This window comes from Chrysochloris asiatica, unplaced genomic scaffold (assembly GCF_000296735.1).
Source record: "Chrysochloris asiatica unplaced genomic scaffold, ChrAsi1.0 scaffold00198, whole genome shotgun sequence".
Taxonomy (NCBI): Eukaryota; Metazoa; Chordata; class Mammalia; order Afrosoricida; family Chrysochloridae; genus Chrysochloris; species Chrysochloris asiatica.
The window spans coordinates 5,582,781-5,605,581 of NW_006408716.1; the positions used below are offsets into that span (position 1 = coordinate 5,582,781).

Here is a 22,801-nt window from a genome sequence, read left to right on the forward strand (position 1 = left end):
ATATATAGATTCTGAGGCTATAAATCTTTTCAGTAGCAGAATGCCTCATCTTTCACCTGCATAGTGGCTGGTGGGCTCAAACCACCTACCTTTGGATTTGCAGTCTAGCGTTTATCATATAGAGCCACCATGGTAATAAATATTTAACAAAGTAAAAATTAACTAGGACTGTGAAACTCTTCCATGGAGTAACAGATACAGGCTAAATTAAATAACACACAGAGCCAGCTGTAAAGTTACAGGAAACAAGCTGCTCCTAAGGACATGCCATTGTTGCAAAGTATCACAAGAACCTATTTTTTTGAGTGACTATTACATATTTTAGGAGTCCTAGTGTGACGCTGTAGGGTAAGCACTGGACTGCTAACCGCACTACTACTAGTTCACACCCTCAAGCCATTCCCTGGAAATCAATTCAATGGCACTTAACAGAACTACCTTTTTTCTTTAAACTTTTTATTGTGAATTGAGTGAAGGTTATACAAACATGATCATCAATTGTACATTCAACAAAGCATACATTTTGTTTCAGCTCCATGTTTACAATCCCTCCATCAACATAGGTTGTCGTGCCTCCTCTCTGTTGTTCCTATTTGCATCCACTTATCTTCCCATCCCGTCTCAACTCTGTCCTTAGAAAAGACTGCCCTTTTGGTTTTCAATGACTGAGCACTCCATGGTCCCTCTACAAACCTACACTGCTTGGCTGACAGTTGGGCCACGGGAATGAGTTCTTTCCAAACCTTAATGGTAGTTAAGGGCCGTCGTCACAGGTTCTCCCAGTCTCTGGCCAGTAAACCCTTTTCTTTTTTCAAATACTTTTGAGTTCTGTTCTACATTTTCTCCCACTCTCTCCAGGACCCTCTAATATGATCTTTGGCAGAGTGGCTGATAGTGGTAGCTTAGGACCATCTAGTTCTTCTGCTCTCAGAATCAAGGAGACTGATGTTCACACGTCAGGCCTCTTCAATTCTTACCACTCTTCCTTCTTCTGCACATGGAGAGACCAACAGCTGCACCTTAGAGGGCTATACATAAGATGCCAGACATTACTCACCCAAGCAGGCCACAGAACACTGTCTTTGTGGGCTATGTTATATCAACTGGTGTCTCCGGAGACCATGGCTCTGAGTCCCCAGGCCCATCAACTCATTGCCTTAAGGTACTTGATAATATCTAGGAAGTTTTCATCATTTTGCCACTGTATGCTTCATCCCCTAGTTGTGTTTGCAGGAAAGGTGAAAATACTCACGTACATGCATCCTCTTTAAACTCGTATTTGTGGGAAATATAAATACATAGTATCAGTCTGCCTTCTTTGCCTCTTGGCTAGCCTATGTCTCAGCCTTGCTAGTGTAGTGGGTTCTAAGCGAGACTACTAACTACAAGGACCAGCTGCTCCCCAGAAGAAAGCCGAGGCTTTGTGCTCCGGTAGAGATGTGGTACACAGGGTCGCTATGAATTGGAAAGAACTCGACAGCACACAATTACCACCACTGCTTTCTTGTCTAAAATCAAGCACCACTAGAAATTCTGCTGTTTAAAATCTTATCACCACGAATGAAACACCCCACTCTAGTCTGGAAGAAAAGACAACTTTGACAAAAAGATAGCCTGATTTACATCCCGACTACAAATAAGGACTTTGGAACATAGTTCCATAAACTTTAAGTTACAAAAAATTTTAATTAAACTAAAATCAAACTTTTTTTTTAATTTAAAATGTTAGCTTACCTTCCCTTGGGTCCATCTCACAATACACATCTGATGTTAACCTCTTTACACATAACTCTACTTTGCTTGAAGTCTAGTAAGTAATGTTTCACTTCAATTTCAATAAAAATCACTGGCTTCCGAGATGTCCCAAGCATTCTCTGATCTGCAGAATCCTTTACTACAATACTTTGCTGAACTGACTTAAGGATAAGTGTAACTGGAATCCGCAAAGGGGAAGAGGGAAAGAGAAAACGTACTTGCAAAAACTTCTGAATTTGATGTGTTAATAATTTTTTAAAATTTGTACATGAGGGTATTTCAAAAAGCTCACGGAACTTTTTGAAGCTCCCATGCAAGGAGCTCTGGTAGCGAAGTGGTTACGAATCGGGCTGCTAACCTCAAGGTTGGCAGTTCGAAACTACCAGCTGTTCACAGGAGAAAGATGAGATTTTTCTGCTCCCGTAAAGATTTACAGCCTCGGACACCCTGTGTAGGGTCGCTATGAGTTGGAACCGAGTCCACGGTACTTAACAACAACAAAGTGTGCATGCAGAGTCCTGGTGTGGCACTGTAGGATAAACACTGTACTGCAAGGTTGGTTTGAACTGCAAGGGCCAATGGTTCCAATCCACCAGCCACTCCACAGAAATGCTATGCAGGGTCACTATGAGTGGAAACAACAAGACGCACACGTGTGTGGACTTAGTACTAATCAAACATTTTTTGGTGAAAGACACTCCAAGATTCCATAAATCGATATTTATGAACCCTATTCAAGCATGGTTAATTTAAACAAGGAAAACGTTATGGTTACCACCATTAAGAAACTCCCAATATTATAACTCTTGGTTTGTTGTTATTGTTGTAAATGGGTGACGGTCTACAGAGTACATCAGTTATTCACTCAACAATTCATACATTTTTGTTTCATGTAATTGTTATCCCCACAATGTAACACCAATATTATAAATCTTATTATCCATCTGTGAAGTCTTCAGCGTACCAAGGAAACAAAGTCTAGACAACACACATACAAACAGACACACACATTCTGAATACCAAGTTTCTGTCAAAGTTCTCAGGTTCTAGAGTAATCTATAGTCACATTTTCTCATTCCAAATCAGCACACTCTGGGAAATAAGTTACAGTGAAGTGTTTCAAACTTTGAAGGCATCTGGACGAAAAGATTAATACTTTCATTCTTACTAAAATTCTTTTAGTATAAAATATTAGGCGTAAAAAACACATGAATTAGATCACATAAAATAATTTATATACTCTGAAGTCTAGGATTTAAACGTCTAGTTTGACACTTCAGTGAAATATTAACTATATTGTCGCTCTAGTTTGGTGATATCTTTCAACTCAGCAACCACATATACAGAGCAAGATTGCCCAGGTAGCGTAGTGGTTCCAAGTCGGGCTGCCAACCTCAAGGTCAGCTGTTCAAAACTACCAGCTGTTCCGCGGGAAAAAGATGAAGCTTTCTGCTTCCGTAAAGATTTACAGCCTCGGAAACCCTGTGCAGGGTCGCTGTGTATCGGAACCAACTCGATGACACTTAAACCACAACAACATTTACAGTAACAGATCACCAGGTCTTTCTCTCAAGAAGCCACTGCGTGAGTCTGAATCATCAATCTTTCGGTGAGCAGTGGAGCATTTAGCCACTGTGCCAACAGGACACTAAATATTAACTATGTAAGAAGAAAATAAATGTATCTTCTCTGGAACAAACACATAGAAGAAATTCACTATGACCACTCAGAAGTTTTTAATAGGGAAAAGCAGTTTATCCATAAAACAAAAATTATGCTTTTTCAAGATACTCATCTTACTCCTTTTACCACTACCAAAATTTAGCATACACAGTGAAAGGTATGTAACTTATGTTAAATAAAAACAGAGACAATTACAAGCCAGCCAAAATCGACTCTCTTTTACATTCAGGCTCAACCTGAATCTGCTCAGCTTCAACAATTCTTTGGATAAACCAAACCACCTGTAATTGTTGTTGTTGTTAAGTGCCGTCGAGTTATTTCCAAGTCATAGTAACCCCTCTATACAGAGTTTCTGAGGAGAGGTTGGTGAGCTAGAACCACCAACCTTGCAGTTCAAACTGACTTTGTAGTCCAGTGCATTAACCCACAGCACTATACCAGGGCTCCTTAAGCTTTTAATTTTCACATTTTTACAGGATCCCTCATTATGAGGCAATTGGCTAGATGCCCTCTCTTCTCTCCGAGCCTTTAATTTCATTTATGTCTCAAGTTTCTAGTCACTGGAAACCTAGTGGGTCTCACACTAGCATTTTGTTCCGTTGTGGATGGGGTCACAAATGACTGGGTGTTGATTCAATGGCAGCTAAGCGCAACTCTATCATGTTGATGACTGAATCCCAGGATGGTCAGAGAATCTCCAAATACAAAACAAAGTAACAATGCGTAAACCTGACAGAAATAATGAGCTGTGGCTTTAGAGTGGGTTCTAACTGCTAAAGCAGGATACTGTGGAAGAAGCATCTGTTCTCGGGTAGGATGTGGAACTCCTTGTCCTTTAAAGTCTCTTCAATCGCAAGACTGTTTATAATCGGACAAGATTTCTTTTTTTCAATAAAGAGTTTATAAAATTCAAAACCCACTCAATTTTATAACTGCTGCTTTGAGGCCAGTAGAACTTCTTCTTAGTTGCTGTCTATTTTGATTCGTAGTGACCCAATGTTTGCAGAGTAGAACACTCCATAGTTTTCAAGACTGTGACCTTTCAAAACCAGAGAGTTAAGCCTGTCTTCTATGTTCCAAGGTGCATCTAGTTGAGTGCTTAATCATGGGCATCACCCAAGGACTTATTGCTGCAGAAGAAATATGAAGCATTCTGTTCCCACACAGAATTATAGCCCCAGAAACCCTATACAGGGTTGTCAAGTTGTTAAGTGCCATCGACTTGGTTCCCACTCATAAAGATCCTGCACATGGTATCCTAGGAGTAGCTGGTGGGTTTGAACTGCCAACCATACATTTAGCAGTCCAGTGCTTATCCTACTGCACCACACCAGGACTGATACTCCTAATTTACTGACTACCTCGTTATCTGACATTTCACATTTGTAACTATAGTAAAAAAATCTATTATCCAGCTATTTTGTGCGTTAACCTGTTAACCTGGGTTTCGTGCCCAGAGTCACCCACATTTGTGCTGTCAACTCAGCTCCTACCCATGGCGACCCTGTATAGGGTTTCCGAGGAGCAGCTGGTGAGCCTGAAACGCCGACCTTGCAGTTCAAATGGCTTTGCAATCTGGTGCATTTGCCCACAGTTAGGTGGACTGCATTAAATGGCTTCTGGTTTATATTCCTGGTGACGTAGTAGAGAAGCATGTCAGCTGTGACTCATGGCAAGCCCAGCAGTCATAAGGCTGTTATGATCCTCAGGATTATTACCAGGCCTTTCTTCCTAGTCCATCTTAGTTTGGAGCGCAGTGGTTGAGTCAGGCTGCTAATCTCAAGGTCAGTAGTTCTAAACTACCAGCAACTCCGTGGAAGAAAGATGAGGCTTTCTGCTTCTGGAAAGACTGACAGCCTTAAAAACCCTATAAAAGGTCGACAGGCGTCAGAATCCACTCCACGGCGTATAACCACCACCACCACCACCAAGCAACATTAATGCTGAAAATGGTTCTGCATCACAGCAGCATAAAAGTCTCCACAATACAGTTCTTGAAGAGAACTGCCCAGGAACTGAACCCAGATCTGCCTCATGGTAGGTGAGAATTCTGCCACTGAACCACCACACTAGGGCAGAGCAGAGCCAGCCTCATCTTTCTCTCAGGGAGTGGATTTCAATCACCAACCTTGAAGTTTAGCAGTTTAGTGCTTAACCCACTGTACCACCAGTGCCCCTAAATAAGTGATAGTGATATCATTGACAAAAACCACAGTAATAAGTGATAGAATAAAACAATAAGTAATCTGTACTGACTGACATAAGTGAATGAATTTATAAATGATGCACAAGGGGGCATCAAGAAGTTCATGGGCATATGTAATTGAAGCCCCCCCCCACCCCCGTACACATGCATACATTCTTATATACGTTGGTGGGAGGGGAGGGATTTCTACCTCACAATAGAAGATCAGCTGATAACTGTAGGACGGACGATGTAATTAGAAATCACACTTGACAACCATCACAGTGTAAAGAGATTCAAGCGAGAATCACCTACGGCTGCTAGAAGCAGGGCTTTGTACCAGTTCTTCCCAGGCCAGTCATGGTTGATGATGTGAAACTGGAGCAAACCTGAACTTGTAAATGTGAGCGTGTGGGTATGATAACCAGAACAGGAAAAACATTCAGAAATGTAATCTTGCTCTTAGAAACACAAGGGTAGCAAGCCTATTGCGTAGCAACACTGTCTCTTGATCAGCAGAGTTGGAAACGATGGTGTCATATGCAAAGACTGCAGCTGACCTCGTAGCTTTGAACGCGTATAGCTTTCCAGTCTTGGCAGTAATCCAATGTGGGAACATCAGGCCCCTCCCTGGAAGGGCTCACAATACCTCTTTCCAAGTCTCCCAATCCAGGATTCTGGTCTATAATTTCCCCCATTCTAGTTATCATTTTGGTACAGCCAAGTTTCATAAATTTGGGTTTGTTGGGATTTCACTGTGTAAGCCACCACTGAACGGATTCAAATCAGTGCTATGTCCTGGCTAAAACTCATGGGTCACCATTTAATGAGTTAAATATAGTCACACGGTCCTAAGATTCTTCTTCCTGTCAAATGTTATTAAGAAAATGTTTGAAAAACCTGACAGGTGCCATCTTAGCTAAGTAATCAAAGTTAACATTGACAACAATGATATGAATTGACATTGCACCATGTGATATAATGTAGTAGGAACACAGCAACATCTACATGGCATTTCTGTAACTGTGCAGCCTAAAGAAAGCATCAGACAACACAAACTGAGGGACACTTTACAAAGCAACTGGTTTTTCACAATGTCAAAGCCAAGAAAAGACCAGGGAAGACAGATAGTGCTGCAGACTGAAGCAGAGTCCAGACATGTGACAACAAAATATGTAATATGTGATTCTAGACTGGATTCTTAGCATTCTGTTTGGGAGACGGTTAGGAGGTGTTTGTTTTTCTATATATGCTATTATTGGGACAACTGTGACATTTGAATGGGACCTGTGTATTAGACTGTATTATTAATCAATGTTCATTTCCTGGTTTTCATAGGTATACCATGGCTATATACAAATGCTAATTTTTAGAAAACACACACTGAAGTGCTTAGGAGTAATAACTAAACCTGCACTGTTAAGTGACGTGTGTACACAACACACATACAACAATGTAAAGTGGGTTGCTACCTAAGGGCCACTGGCAATGTCTAGAGACATTTTTGATTGTCACAATTATGTGTCTGGGAATGCTACTGCCGTCTAACAGGAAAAGGCCAATGATGTTGCTTAAGAGTCTCCAATGTGTAGGGTTGCCCCACACAACAAATTGTTGTTGTTAAGTGCAGTTGAATTGGTTCTAACTCAGAAACCCTGTATAGGATTTCCATGGTTTTAAATCTTCACAAGAGAAGAAAGCTTCACTTTTCTCCCTCAGAGTGGATGGTGGGCTTGAAGCTAGTGGTTTGCAGTCCGGTGCTTATCGTACAGAGTCACCACACTCCATGTAGAGGGTTGCACCCCAAACAAATTATTTAATCCAAAAAATCAACCATGTTGATGTTGAAAAACCATGGAGAGGAAGAAAAACATGGCCTCTTCAAGCCATGGACTATGTACAGCTTTATCACTTGTAAACAAGTGGAAGTATGGTTTAAATTAAATGAAGATAACTCATCTTCTTTAAGATTTGGCTCTTCTGGAACCATTCTTGTAACAAATTTGACAGATAATACCTCTAAGATAATGTAAACCTTATTTTTGTGCACAAAATACTCCAAAAATCAATGGAGCTCCCCAAATGACCATCAGCTTACAGAAAGGTGTTTGTACTATAGTGAACAACTGAGAACATTTCTTATATCCACCCAGCTAGTCTCTCCTCTTTTTCTCTAGGTATTTGGGGAATACCCTAAGTAACATTTCGTTGGGAAATTGAGCTTGCTTTATTGCATTCACTAAAAAACATGAAATTCAGTTTCTTAATTATAAAACAAGATAATATAATTTCAACTATATTAATTTTTATGAGATTCAAATATATGCTTAAAACTATTTATGTTTCCCTTCCAGTCTTCAAAACTTAATGGGAAATATTTCCCTTATTTTAACTGTTTCTCAAAGGTGCTTTCCTTTCTAAAAATCAGGTGCACAAATTACCAACCAACTTTGAGTAGTATTTTAATATTCTGGACGTAAACGAATGACCTATTTCATATAAATGCTAAGGATTTTTAATACTTAACTTCTTGCTGTTGTCTTCCTAAAGTGAACCTTTAAATTCTTTACCCATATATTTTTATACAATACATAAGTTCCATGGTACTTAAAACGTTTTTACTATAGCATAACGCTTTAGGTCAAATTTTTATTTTTAAGTTTTACTGAGCCACTCAAACAATATCAGTATTTAAGTGAAAAAACTGTCTGCTATAACCTCACTTAAGATCAAAAGGATTTTGGAAAATCTTTCAGAAAGAGGTTAAATGGAAACACTTGAAATTTACTAAAGTCAGTCAGTTCAGGGATAAAATGTTAGGACTATTGCTATGCAGGAGTCCTGGTGTGGTGCTCTAATATAAGCACTGCGCTGCTAATCCTAAAGCTGGTAGGTAGCTCATATCCACCAGGCATTCCTCAGACACCTTACATAGGGTACGTAAGAGCTGGAGCCAACTTAACAACAGCAAGAGAGTGTCACACCATTCAGACAACTTCCGTGTCATAACTCTTTCAGTTTTTTATACTAGCAATAACTGCTTTTCTTTTCCTCTCAATAGCTAGTGGCACTATCATATTACCTCCATCAACAGTATGTAGGTCTGCCACCTAGTAGACTGCCATGGCCTAATTTACTTTAGGCCACAGAGATTTCTCTACACTAAGGTCAAGTACATATATAGTGTGCAGCCTTCTAAGTTACATCAGAAAACGCCAATACTAACTTTGGAAGCTAAAAAGCTGAATACAAATAAATGCAAATCAGTAATATTGACTTAATAACATGATACAGTATAAAAATTATTTCAAGAAACTTTTGAGCATATTACTACATGGTTCATTCTCAGTGAAATGTAGTCTGAGGACAAAAAGAGTTTCAGAAATCTTAAACTGCACATGGTATATTTATGATCCATAGTAATACTGGTATTATAATTTTTAAGTTATTTAATGGATGATGTTAAGTGCCGTCAAGTTGTTCAGACTCACAGCGACCTAGTACAGGGCTTCCAAAGAGCAGCTGGTGGGTTTAAACCACCAACATTGTGGTTAGCAGTCAGTCCAGTGCTTATCCTACAGCGCCATAATAAAGTATATTACATATTTTAGATGCAACATCAGTATTTTCAGTGAAAGAAAAAAATTCAAATAAAAAGTAAACACTGAGTATAAAATTCTGTGCTATAGATTTGCAATGAAACTATCAATCTTGAACTCATATTTTTCAACACACTTCTCAACCTATTTCCTAACTCTATACAGAAAGGGCCTAGAAACACTGATGCCCTAGTAGCAATGAGCACACCTGGCACTCAGATAAAGAGCTGTACAACAATGGAGCATAATTAGAAAATGAACACTCACCTTTCTGCAACTTGTAATCACTATGATGACTGATAGACAAAGCTGAACAACAGATACAAAACAATGTGGTTAAACACTAATGTGGTGTTGTTGTTAAGTGCCATCGAGTCAGTTCTGACTCATAGCAATCCTGTGTAGGGTTTCCAAGTAGCAGCTGGTGGGTTAGTACCACCAACCTGTGGTTAGCAGTTGAGTACTGGTCCTACAACACCATACCAAGAGTCTAGGGGACCAGGATAGTCACAGGATGCCAGAGCAGCACACAGATACTCACTTACTAGTGAAATGATAAAGGGAAACAAGCTGTTAATACTACTCAAATTGATCAATAATCCAACAGCATTCTTTATAAAAATCTCAATTTTTTATCAAAAGAGAAAGATAACCTTTAAGCAATCACAAAGAACAAAGTAGGAGGTCACACTGCCTGACATAAAAAACATATTACACTACTACAGTAATCACAACAGACTGGTACCGATTTAATGATAGACACAGAAACTAACAAAATAGAACTGAAAATCCAAACATCTATGGTCAGTTGGTTTTTGACACCAAATTTGGGTGTGAAGTACATGTTGTTGGAAAAAGGGTATTTGCAGTAAGTCTTGCAAAATTTTATCATGCAAGACCATCTCCAAAACTGTATCAAACTGCAATCTCCAAGTAGTTTCTATCACCATGGCCCTATTTGCCAACTAGGGGTCCTTCTTTGTTTCTAACTTTCACATTCCAATCACCAGGAATCATCAAGGCATCTTATTACAACTGCAGACTGAAAAAGTTGGTTGTTGTAATTGTTTTAGTGCCATTGAGTCAGTTCCAACTCATAGCAACCCCGTATAGTTTCTGAGGCCTTAAATCTTTCTAGGAGCAGAAAGAGGAAGGGTTGGTTGGTTTGAAGTTTCGGGAGACTTGGAAACTCCTAGCCCACTCGGGGCTAGAGCTGAGAATGAAGCAACCAGCTGATCTGAAGTGGGGAGAGGCATGCAATAATACCCAAACTTAAAGATAGCACCCATTTGACCTAGCTTGGGTGGCTTGCTGATCAGAACTTGACTAGAGGAAGATAAAGTTTGATACAGGAAGTATAAATTGCTACAATTTGAAGAACTTGACCTTTACTTACAGATGTAGCTGCTCAAAATTCCAACCAAAAGGGAAGAAACCTTCACATCAAGGACTGAACCTGTCCCCTCAGTACACAGGGTTGATAATGACAGGCAACTTAGACATTGGTTATAAACATGGGAGGCTCCTGGTGTGACGCTACACAATCAACACTGGACTTCAGATCACAAGGTCAGCAGCTCAGACCCACCAGCCCAGATGTTCCTTGGAAACCCTATGCAAGGTCACTGTAAGTCGGAATCAACTCAACAGCACTTGACAACAAATAATGGCATGAAGCGGCTGGCTTACAAGTTTCAAGGGTGTGCTAAACTTCAGAGTGAGGTGGGCAGGGGAGAATCCCCATTGAATAGGTTTCTTCTTGTCTAGATGGGTCTGGTGAAAGGGGATGGGGAGGAAGGGGACAGGAACCTTTTGATTCAATAGTAATTATTATCATGACTAACTGTGATTGTAACAACTGTAAAGGTAGATGATGTGTACCAAAAAGGGGGATAGCTAATATTTCATTCCAGAAACAGAGAACTCTAGGACCATCAAGAGTAGAGCATGACCTCCCCTCCCCCCATACACAGGGTAGACAGGGATGGGTAACTTGGACATTGGCTACCCAAAATGGGGGAGCTACAAAGCAAGAAGTGACTGGCTTACAAGTTTTCAAGAGGGGACCTAGATTCAGAAGGAATGGAGGAAGGTAGAATCTCCAGAGTAGTATCCACTCTGTCTAGGCAGGACTGATGAAAGGAAATGCAGATAGAACTCTTGTGATACAACAGTGAATAGCTGTTATCAGGACTGATTGTGAGGGTTGGAAATGTAAAGGTAGACATTTTGTAGCAAGGAGGGGAGTGATTAACTCTTCAGCCTAGGAGCGGAGGTCCCTGGGACCATCAAGGGAGAAGAGCAGAGAGTGGGATCCTATCCAGAGAAGCAGTGATGCCTGAGATGGAGGCAGAGATGATGAAACGGAGAGATGGAGTGGCTGGGACTTCAGATCCAGAGAAGGAGAGGGGCTGTGTGCTGACGGCCGGGGGTCAGGCTTGTAGTGTATACCCTTTGGTTGGTTGATGATGCATGGAGGGGATTGTAATCACGGCAATTAAACGATATACGATAGGATAAATGTAAAACTAATGTTCTCCCATGTAAACTATCACATAATTCACAATAAAACATTCAGAAAAAAAAGAGTAGAGCATGAGCAGAGCATGGGATCCTACCCAGAGACCCAGGGACACCAGAGAGGGAGGTAGAGGTGATGGCATGGAGGGATAGTCAGCTGAGGACTCTACACCCATGGAACGATAACGTATGTGTGCCGGTGGGCAGGAGGCTGGCTTGCAAATTTTACTCTTTGGTCATTTAAACGATTACATATTCCTGCGTGTTTTTGTGTACATCAAAAAAAAGAGAAGCGGGAATAGAGGCAAATACTGTTAACCAATGGTGCATGGAGGGGATTGTTAATCATTGCAATGAAGCAAAATAGGATTGGAGAGGTGCAACACTGATCATCTGCCCTGTAAACTATCACTCTATTCTCAATAAAAACTAAAAAAAAATAAAGAGGGTTAGAAAGGAATAAAGTGGTTGACTTACAACAAGCTTTCATGAAGGTACTTAGTTTCAGAATGAGGTGTTAGGTAGAATACCCACTGACTAGTTTTCCTCTTTTCCAAATGGGTCTGGTACAAAGGGATGAGGAAGAATGGGGGTATGATTTTAAGATTCAATTGTGTGTGTAATTGTTATCAGGACTAACTGCGATTGTCACAAGTATAAACGTAGTAGATGCATAACTAAAAGGCAGGAGTAGTTACTCTTCCATTTCAGGAACCGAGGACCCTAGGACCAACAAGAGAGAAGAGCATGACTGGAACGGAAGATGCTAACCAGAAAAGTGGTGACAGTATAGACAAATAGAGCAGCTGAGGACTCTCAGCCCATTGATGGAGAAAGGCCTTGTGTGCCTTCGGGCAGGAGGCTGGCTTACAAAGTGTCTTTTGGACATTTAAATGAATGTGTATGTGTACATCAAAAGGAATAAAAAAGGAACAGAGGTAAATACTGTTTGACTGGTGGTACATGGAGAGGATTGAATATCATTGCAATGCAGCAGAATAAGATTTATTCTATGTAAAACCAATAGCCTGCCTTGTAAACTTCTACTCAATTCATAATACAAAGTTTAAGAAAAGTAAAACACTAATGGCATAGCTTCCAGCTTTATAGCAACATGCAAGCTAACACAGTACAATAAATGAGACTTATATGCATCTATACGATAGATAATAATAAGATTATAATAAGATATGAGTCCTGGTGTAGAGCCATGGCTGGACTGCAGGTCTGTTTGAACCATAAAATCAGCAGGTCAAGCTTACCAGCCATTCCATGGAAACCCTATGCAGGGTCCTATGAGTCAGAACTGACTCAGTGGCACTTAACAAGCTATAGACACATTAACACATAAGGAGCACAATTACAGATACTTCTTAGACACAAACAAACACCTCCAGAACTGTCTGGGTTTTAAGAATTAGGATCATAGTCTCAAGGTACATCTTGGGTAACTGACATAATATAATTCATAAAGTTGTATTCTATATCCTAGGTTAGTGAGCAGTGTCTGGGGTCTTAAAAGTCTGCAACTTGCCATCTAAGATCAAACTATTGACCTCTACTAGTCTGGAGCAGAAGAGAAAGAAGGGAACCAAAGTCTTAAAGGAGAAGGTGGTGGTGGTATGCCATCAAGTCGGTTCAGACTCATAACGACCCTATATAGGGTTTCTGAGGCTGAAAAGGTTTACAGGAGCAAAAAAACCTCATCTTTCTCTCATGGAGCAACTAGTAGATTTGAAATGCTGGATTACTAGCCCAGTTAGTAATCCACTATACTGCCAGCGCTCCTTCAACAAAGAAGCTAGTCTACAGAGGACAAAGTCTGAACAAACCACAGTCTTATTTATCCTGAGACCAGAAGAATTAGATAGTGCCTGGCTATCACTATCAACCATTCTTTGTTGGTGTGTTGTTGTTGTTAAATGTTGTGAAGTCGGTTCCGACTCATAGCGACCCTATGTAGGGTTTCCAAGGAACTGCTGATGGGTTTGAACTGCCAACCTTATGGTTCACAGTCCCATGCTTCTCCTACAACATCACACCAGGAATCCTTCCAAGATTTCTTAAATTAGGGCTAAAACAGATGACCCATGATAGAAGGGGAAAAAAATATAAAACAGAACCTTAAATTCTTCAAACAAACAAACATGAGAAACAACAGATCTAGTGGATTGGTAGAGACCCGCAGACTCCCTGAGACTACTGTCCTAAGATACCTTTCAACCCTTGAACCAGAACTAACCCAAGGTTACCTTGCAGGTATGTCACCAATTCGATCAAAAATAATCATTATTACCCACAAGTACTGTGTTCCTTTTACAAAAAACACGTATGAGACCAAACAGTCAACAACTACTTTAAAACACAATTAAGAATATAAGGAGACAGATAAACTAGAACCACCAGAATGTAAACAATGGGAATGCTTACACATTATAAAGAATGCAACCAGTGTTACTAAGGTGTATAGAAATTGCTGAATGAGAACCTAAATTGTTGTGAAAACCTTTATGGAAAGCACAATAAAGCACCTTTTGTTTCTGAAGAGGAGCCTTGTTGGCACAGTGGGTCGCACACCAGGCTGACAACCTTAAGGTCAGCAGTTCAAACCTCCATAGTCACAGCGGTGGAGAAAGATAAGACTCTCTGCTCCCTTTATATAAAGGGTTAGTTTCCATTCTACTCTGCCCTATAGGGTCAGTGTGAGTCAGAAACAACTCAATGGCAATGGGGGTTTTCCAAGCGCTGGTAATCCCAAGTTTAACTAGATGATTCAACAGTATAAAGTGAAGAATAAAAATTAGTTCTGATGCTCCTGATGTGTATGAAGCAATATGGAATAAGCAATGTCACCTTTGAAACATTCTTGCCAAAAATAGTTTAACCTAGATTTCATGAAGCTTCTAGGGAGCCTGGGTGGCACAAGCAGTTTATACTCAATTGTAAACCTAAAGGCTGAAGGTTCTAATCTATCCAGAGATGGATGAAAAGGCCTAAATTCTGTGTGACAAATCAATAAGGATGCACAAAACAAGGTGGTTGCCTCATAGGAAACACAAAAAACAAACCAGCACATCAGTAATGTTTGAGTTATGAGCTAAACTAGTCACTTTTCCCTTGAAAATCTGCCATTTCTATTTGAAAGATTAACAAATTATACTTAGTTACAGTTGGGTATTTGTCAGACATTTTCTTGGTAATGAAATGAACAAAGTAAGCCTTTGTCCCTGACAATTGTTCTCCTTGAATTATTGTTGTTGTTGTGATGTGCCGTGGAGTCGGTTCCGACTCATAGCGACCCTGGTACAGGGTTTCCGAGGCTGGAAATCTTTACGGGAGCAGAAAGCCTCATCTTTCTCCCACAGAACAGCTGGTAGTTTCGAACTGCTGACCTTGCGGCTCACAGCCTGATTCGTAACCACTATGCTACCACAGCTCCTCCTTGAATTATTAGGGGGCTTTAAAAAAATTCATGGAACAATGAATGAAAAGATAATGGAATTTTCCCATAAATCTTTGAAGCCCTCCTATATTTGCGGTAAATGAAAAAAGTTTGCAATTTCAAACGAAAATTGAAATTTTGGAGGACTTGCCTCTAAAACTTACATGCTTTCTTTTCTGTATGAGTGTGGTATACTATTAATGTGATTTTGTTGATATTCTATAATGAAATGTGGTTCCATTTGAAAGATTTGCATTACATAATGAGCCAATATTTTCTAAATGACCAAACATATGTAACAAGGAGTCCTGGTGTTGGGCTGTGGGTTAATGCTCTGGACTGCAAGTTCAGTCTATACTGCAAAGTTGAGGGTTCAAGCTCACCAGCTGCTGCTCAGAAACCCTCTATAGGCTCACTATGAAATGAACTGACTCGACGGTACTTAACAACAACATGGCATTACAAAGCATGCATGGTAAATAGACTCATTCCATTTAGAGTGACTAGTAAAGTTTTAACATAACAGGTACATTAGTATATTTTTAGATTGCAACTTGCACTTAATCAAGTCCACTTTTTGGTACAGTATCATAAGTCAAAATCCACAATCACCAGAAAAGACTACATACACACATACCTACAGTATATTATTTGTATGCGGCTGAATTTTCTTTATGTATTCCAGCCAAAACCATGTAGCAAAACACACTGAGTGCAGAAGCAGTCATGAGAACCAGCTTTTATGCAAGCCAGGCACTAAGCAGATTTACCAAATATATCAAACAACGTGACTTTTCTAATTTTTTGTCTTACAAAAATAATTTTTCCTTAAAATGTTTTATTAAAATAAATTATCAATTAATAATAAATATCTTTAAAATGTGTTTTGATTTCTAGTGTTATAAATAGATATGATCGATTTAAACAAATGCACTTTGGGACCCTCAACAGTATTTTCAAAAGTGTAAAGAAACTCTAAGAACTATGAGAATGGTTGCTCTGGAAATCAACACATGCCATACACAACTTGAAAACCAGGAGTCTTACCTAAACACTAAAGACTACAGTCTTTCATCACAAAACTTTGCTCCAGAACAAGTTAGCATTAAGCAAGATTTGGGGTGGGGTTGAAGTTGTTGAGGGGCATCTGAGCTTGCAAAATATACTACAATTGCTTTGCAGATTCCCAAATGGACTGTTTACAAAGGTAAAAAGAGAATAAAAAAATAAAGCCACAAAAATTAGACAAACTCATTCAATGCTTAAAAGTAATTCAACCTGTAAAAATAAAAGGTATTGCCAACTTCTAAACACAATTTTCAATAACAAAACTATCACTCTAACAAGCTATTCAAAGAGAGGGTTTGTTTGTTTGTTTGTTTGTTTGTTTGAAGAAAAAAGAGGGAAACTCAAGCAAATCAATCTCAATAGCTATGCTGAACCTTTTGCCCCGATGAAAGTTTTAAATAAATTAGTTAAGAGTTGAGCCTTCCAAAAAATAACTAAGTAAAAATCACTGGTGGTACTTCTACTTACCCGTTTAGGACCGCTAAAAATCTTTCTGGTATTTTCCTTTGATTTATCTCCTTGTTTATTTGTGGGTTTCTTCACACTTTCAGGCACACCAGGCAAGTCCTCTGTAAAATCCAAGTTTTCTGAAATGGTAACCAAAACTAGCTAGCTTTCAAGTATTTCAAATTATCGAACAGACAATGTATGCAGAGTTTTTGGCATACTGTAAAAGACTAAAGGCACCAAACAGTTTAAGAAATAGCCAAATCACATCCTTCCATGCTCACCACTGCTTATCTCCTCTAAACGAACATCCAGAGCTTTGAACCAGTTCAAAACAGTTCAGTCATGGCAAGCAGAAACAAAGACTGCATATGCATTGCATAGCAACCAAATCTCGTACACTACAGATTCTTACTCACACAGACAACAGGCAGCGGTGACCCAAAGATGGCAGCCAACCATGCCACACTGAATGTGTGTCTGTCACACCACTGCCTGTCGTCCACTAGCATCAACATTAGACGCACAGGAGATTTGGTTGCTAGTCAGTATAATACTGCCTTGTTTCCATCAGCCATGACTGAATCACTTCAAACTGGTTTGAAGTCCTGTGAAAATCATAATCCTAGTTGCTGTGTGTAAGTAATATTTTATGTCTATGCCAAAACCAAAACTTCCCGAAGTACCACCACTTGATTTTTCATAGCTCTTAAACCTATTAGCTATCTGTAGACAGTAACACTAGTTTAAACACACACAGACACACATAGACACAAAAGAAAACATCAGTTGGTACCCTCCTTTAACATTTTCCTAGAATTTAAGGCTACTAAATTGTATTAACCTTTGTGGAATTCCTGCTTAAAAATATCACAAAGTCCAGTAATAAGACATTTGAAAGAACAAAAATAGGAGCCCCTTCCTTCACAAAGTCCATTAGCTGCCCTAAGTAAACACAGTGCGGTCAGTCATTTGTGGGTCTTCCCACAAAACCAATTAGTTTCCATATAGTGTATTTTCTAACCTAAAGAAAGGAAGTGTTTTCTATCTCAACCATTCAAAATATTTTGTAGATACTGTAATAGGAGTCCTGGTGCGCCACTGTAGGAGAATCACTAGACTGCTAACCCCAAGGTCAGTGGTTCAAGCCCACCAGCCACCCCTCAGAAACCCCATAAAGGGTTGTGATGAGTTGGAAATGATTCGATGGCACTTAACAACATCAATAATAAGAATAATAGGAGTCCTGGTGTGGTGCTGTAGGATAAGCACTGGACTGCTAACTGCAAATTCTGTGGTTCATTTCCACCAGTCGTTCCTCGGAAACACTACACAGGGTTGTAGTCAGTTGGAATCGACTCGATGGCACTTGACAAGAATCAGTAGAAAAAAAACATACATCTTTAGACACAGACAGGTCCTCAGTTTTCCTGGGTTCTTAAATTGATGGCAATCTCCAGAGAACAGACTAGTTTTGCATACTTCTCTAAGTGGGAAAATGTGCCTAAAGGGGCAGAGTGGGTTCAACACTGAGCTGCTAATCACAAGGTTGGCCTACTCAGGAGAGAGAGATGAGGCTGCCTGCACCCACCTCTGAAGAGTCACAATCTTGAAAGCCCGATGGAGCAGCTCTATCCTGGAGGGTCACTGAATCAGAACCCACTTAATGACAGTACACTTTTTGCAGGGACAGAGTAAGAATATCCTACATCAGAGGTTGTGAGTTATGTCAATGGGGACGGCACAATTCAAAAAAGGAGGATGAGAATACAACTTGAAGAATAATCAGTGTTACTGAATTGTACATGTAGAAACTGGAAACTTGAATTGGTATGGTTTTGTTATATACATAGATTCTCAAAAAAAACAACTTTTTTTTTTCTTTCAGAAAATGCTTTTGGCATATTATATGACGACTTAAACTCTAACTAGGTATTACAATTACATGTTCTCTAATTTTTAGATGTTATTTCAAGTTTTTTTAAAGGGAGTCTAATGATTTCATATCAATTTGAACCTATCCAGTGAATTCATGAAAGAAAGATCTACTGATCTGCTTCTGTAAAGATGTTGTTAAGTGCCATCTAGTTCCTACCCATAGCGTCCCTGTAGAGGGTTTCCAAGGAGTGGCTGATGAGTTTGAACCACAAACCTTGCAGTTTAAACCAACCTTGCGATCAAGGACTCCAACCCAGGAAATCCTGTGGGGCAGGTCTGCCACGTCACGTGGGGTTACTAGGAGTCAAAAGCCGATTCGATGGCACCCACTCATGACCACCACCAATTTCATAGGCACCTTGAGTGGTACAAATAGTTAAGCATTTAATGACTAATCAAAAGGTTGGTAGTTCAAACCCACCCACAGGCATTTCAGAGGGCAGGCCTGGCTCTCCGTTTCCAAAAGGTAAATCCTACAGAGCAGGAGCAGTCCTACTCTGCACACATGGGCTCACCAGCCAGGAACAGGAATTCCTTGGCGGCAGCAGCTAACAACAATGACTTCATCTTTTAAAGTCTTAAAAATTAGATTACCTCAAGATGTGAATTTCACTAGCTTTTCAGTTGCCCACTAAGGACAATCTGTTTCCAGGTTAGCACAAGAACTACTAAGTACTGCAGCAGTGCAGCCAGACAGGCGCCATAGAGCTGCTCCTGCTAGCTAGACCTTAGATGACCAGGCAAGGCTAGGCAAAGCTGATGCGGATTTCAGTGCTTCTGAAGGGATCCATCAGATGAATTCTCACGATCCCATTAACTTTTTTTTTTTAACCCACTGAGGGGGGACTGGCTGGGGAAATGGGTGGGCCCTAGTGACTTACATGCTGTCAAGTTAATTCCAACTCATGGTGATCCTACAGGACATACTAGACCTGCCCCACAGGGTTTCCGACACTGTAAACTTTCTGGGAGCAGATCGGAAGGGTTTTTCCTACCAAGCCACTGGTGGATTCCAATCAGCAAATAATTAGCAGCGGAGTGCGTAACCATTGAGCCATTACAGTTCCTTCCTTACGAACTCTAGAAAATTCTTGTTTTGAAAGTTAGAATAATTTTATACTGGCAAAACTATTTTTAGGTCAATACTGAGAGTCTATATTTCAAAATATTATAATAGACTTTTCTTTAAGATAAACAGGACAAAAGTTATATTTAACAACGATACAGATGAACAAAGCTCTGGTAGTGTAGTGGTTACAAGTCGGGCTGCTTACCTCAAGGTCAGCAGTTCGAAACTACCAGCTGCTCCCGTAAAGATTTACAGCCTCAGAAACGTTATACAGGGTCGCCATGAATCAGAACGGACTCCATGGCACACCACCACCACCACCACCACCACCACAGATAAACAAAGATTTCCCCATATTCTTGGTCATTCAACAGGCAATTCCCTTCACAAAGCCCTCCTTAGACTTTAGTGGCCAACCTACTTCTTCTGTTTGTCTCTCACAATGAAGACTATGCACTTCCTGAGAAGGCCTCTAGTCATTTCTGAGTCTACTATCTTAGTAAGTCAAATTAAATTTTCACTGACTGGCAATTTTTAATTTTATATTAATTTCAGAAGGTTTAACATTTTTTAAATGTTTATTAGTTAATTCGTTTTGAGCCAAATGCAAGGGATTTTTATTAACTTTAGTTTTCTAATACAGTTGATTGCTACTGCTATAACACTCTATAACATTCCAGCAAACAATGAATGAAGAACACCAAATCAGCTATTTGACCTCAGCTGGGAATTTTTTTTGCCATTCTGCGTATACCTGTGAATGCCTTTTGAAAATACTCTGGATATTTTTAGTGAATAGACAGAATATGGAATCTGCAAATACCGGGTTTACTGCTTTTCGTTCATTACTTTTTAATAACAATTAGTTCTAAATGTTTAAAAAAATCTATCCTTATGTCTCCATTACATTTGGATTTTCAAAGTAGAATTATTAAGATATTTTGCATCCCTAGATAAACATGAAAGGACTCCTCAAATCAGTTCCTTACTATTTGAAACTTAATCACTTAACATTTTAAAAGTTGTGCCTTTAAGTCTAAATAGGTACTTCTACTAAAATTAAATGTGACAGGCTACAATTGATTTTCTGGTGGCAGCTAGTAGCTGCTGAATTAGCCTGCAAAAGACATCTACCTCATCTAATTTAAAAACAAACCCACACGAAACCTACCTGCGTTATTGGTATTAGACTGACTGTCCTGAGAGTTATCATTGCTTTCTGGGGGAGCTTGAAAGGAGGGTGATGGCGCTGTTTTACTTCTTTTTTTGCTTGTCTTTCTTTCCACTTGACAGTCTTCATCTTCATCATCTTCACTTTCACTGAGATCATCAAAGCCAAAATATTTAATTTTGTAATTGGAACTTCCAGAACCTCCTTCATCACCTCCTGTGTCATCATGATCTTCAAAACCAAAAAATTCAAGTTTAACATCCTTTTTAGACTTAGTATTACTAGGTCGAAATCTAGTAGTGGTCTTAGAAGTTGCAATATCTGCCTTTTTTCTTAGGCGGCCAGCTTCTCCCAAGTCTGCAGGAGTTGATGCAGTGAACTCATCCATGCTGCGTTCCATAGTATCCTGTATGGTGACGTTACAAACTGACAGGCAAGATGGATGCAGAACAGTGTAATCTCTAGTCCGTCCAACTGTCCCTCTCAAACTGGTCCCACAACTTACCCCACCTTTCTTTGCCTGATTCAGGCCATCTTTACTTGATTCACTGTTTGTTTTGGCTAAGGCCTGATTGGTGCCATCCAACAGCTTATCAAAATTTGATGTTCCTTGCGAAGATTTTGCTTTGTTGGCCCTACAATACGTCCTACAGTTACTTGGCCTAAGAACACTTTGCACAATGTCTTCCTCAATGGCTTCATTTAGATTTTCCAATGGCGTTTTACAATCCTCATCCTTCATCTCCACAAGAGGATCATTACCAATACTTAATACACAATCTTCTGATCTGATATCTTCAAAATCATTATCCCATTCAAACAAACCAGTTCTTACAGATCCCTTAATTGGAGATATTTCTGGTTGAGACTCTGACCTTTTCCCAACTTGGGAGTTCCAAGTATCATTTGTTTCCTTGATTGCATCAGTTTTATATCCAGAAGTCACTACAGTTTCTGCACTGGGTTTCTTATTACTGTCTTCAGCATTTTCATAAATATGGTGACTATTCTTTTCATGTTCTTCATTACAATTCTCCACTTTACCTATAAAAATGAAAAATACTTACATCAAAAGATAAAAGCACGAATGAAGCCAAGAATTTTAAATTGTAAATAAATTAATGCTTATATCTGACATTCCCCCTTTACCTTTTCAGCATGTAACTTTCATGTCTAGTGATGACCTTTCCCCAGGCATCCAAGTCCCTTAAACATTGTTGCCTTAAACTCCTCAAAGAGATCTCAGCACTGTTAAACAACTGAATCAATTTAGAGTGACATGTAAATGACTCAGTCAAATCTTCTCATGGGTGTGGGCTTTTCACAGAAAGAGGACTAATTAAAATTACTTAGCAGATAACCTAAACAAGTGTAGCACAGAGAAACAGAACAGCAGTATTTGCACTTATTTGGGGTAGGGCTGCCAATAAGGCATACCATGCTCTGTCTAGAAACCTGTCCCCAGAATCAGGTTTCTCTATTCCTGCTTTCCTTCCTTCTAATCCCCAAAGCCACATATAACTGCAAAAAATGTTTTCTTAAAAGTGACTCTGGTGACAAAGGTTAAGTGGTTACAGTAGCTATCTATGTATAGGAGGCAAGCATAAGCTTTAAAATGCCTAGTCATTTTGTACATGGGAATTCGTTTTTTGTTGTTTTAATCTTTTATCCTCAAAAAAATTTTTTAGGAGAAGAAAAGAAGGGGAAAAAAAAAGTGTGAACTGATACAGTCTGATGAACTTGACCTATACCTATGGAGCAGCAACTCGTAAGAATGAACAAATCCTTACAGCAAGAATCATTCCCACCCCCTCCACACACAGAGTGGACGGAGACACTGGATACTCAAATGGGGAGGGGGGAACTACAAAGGCAAGAAGTGACTGGCTTACAAGCTTTCAAGGGGGAACCTAGTGCTAGGGAG

At 39.6% G+C, this 22,801-nt stretch overlaps 1 protein-coding gene across 2 annotated transcripts in view; it reads right to left on the bottom strand.

Moving 5' to 3' along the window:
* Positions 1–22,801, bottom strand: part of WAPAL (wings apart-like homolog (Drosophila)) — an 88,604-nt gene that overhangs the window by 33,331 nt on the left and 32,472 nt on the right. The window contains exons 4-5 of one of the 2 annotated variants that reach the window (XM_006872458.1): positions 20,878–21,921; positions 16,721–16,821 (exon numbers count right to left, since the gene is read on the bottom strand). In XM_006872458.1, the coding sequence (XP_006872520.1) occupies positions 16,721–16,821; positions 20,878–21,921 (1,145 nt within the window). Of the gene's footprint in view, positions 1–16,720; positions 16,840–20,877; positions 21,922–22,801 lie in introns of both variants that reach the window. The other variant, XM_006872459.1, reaches the window with a different exon arrangement.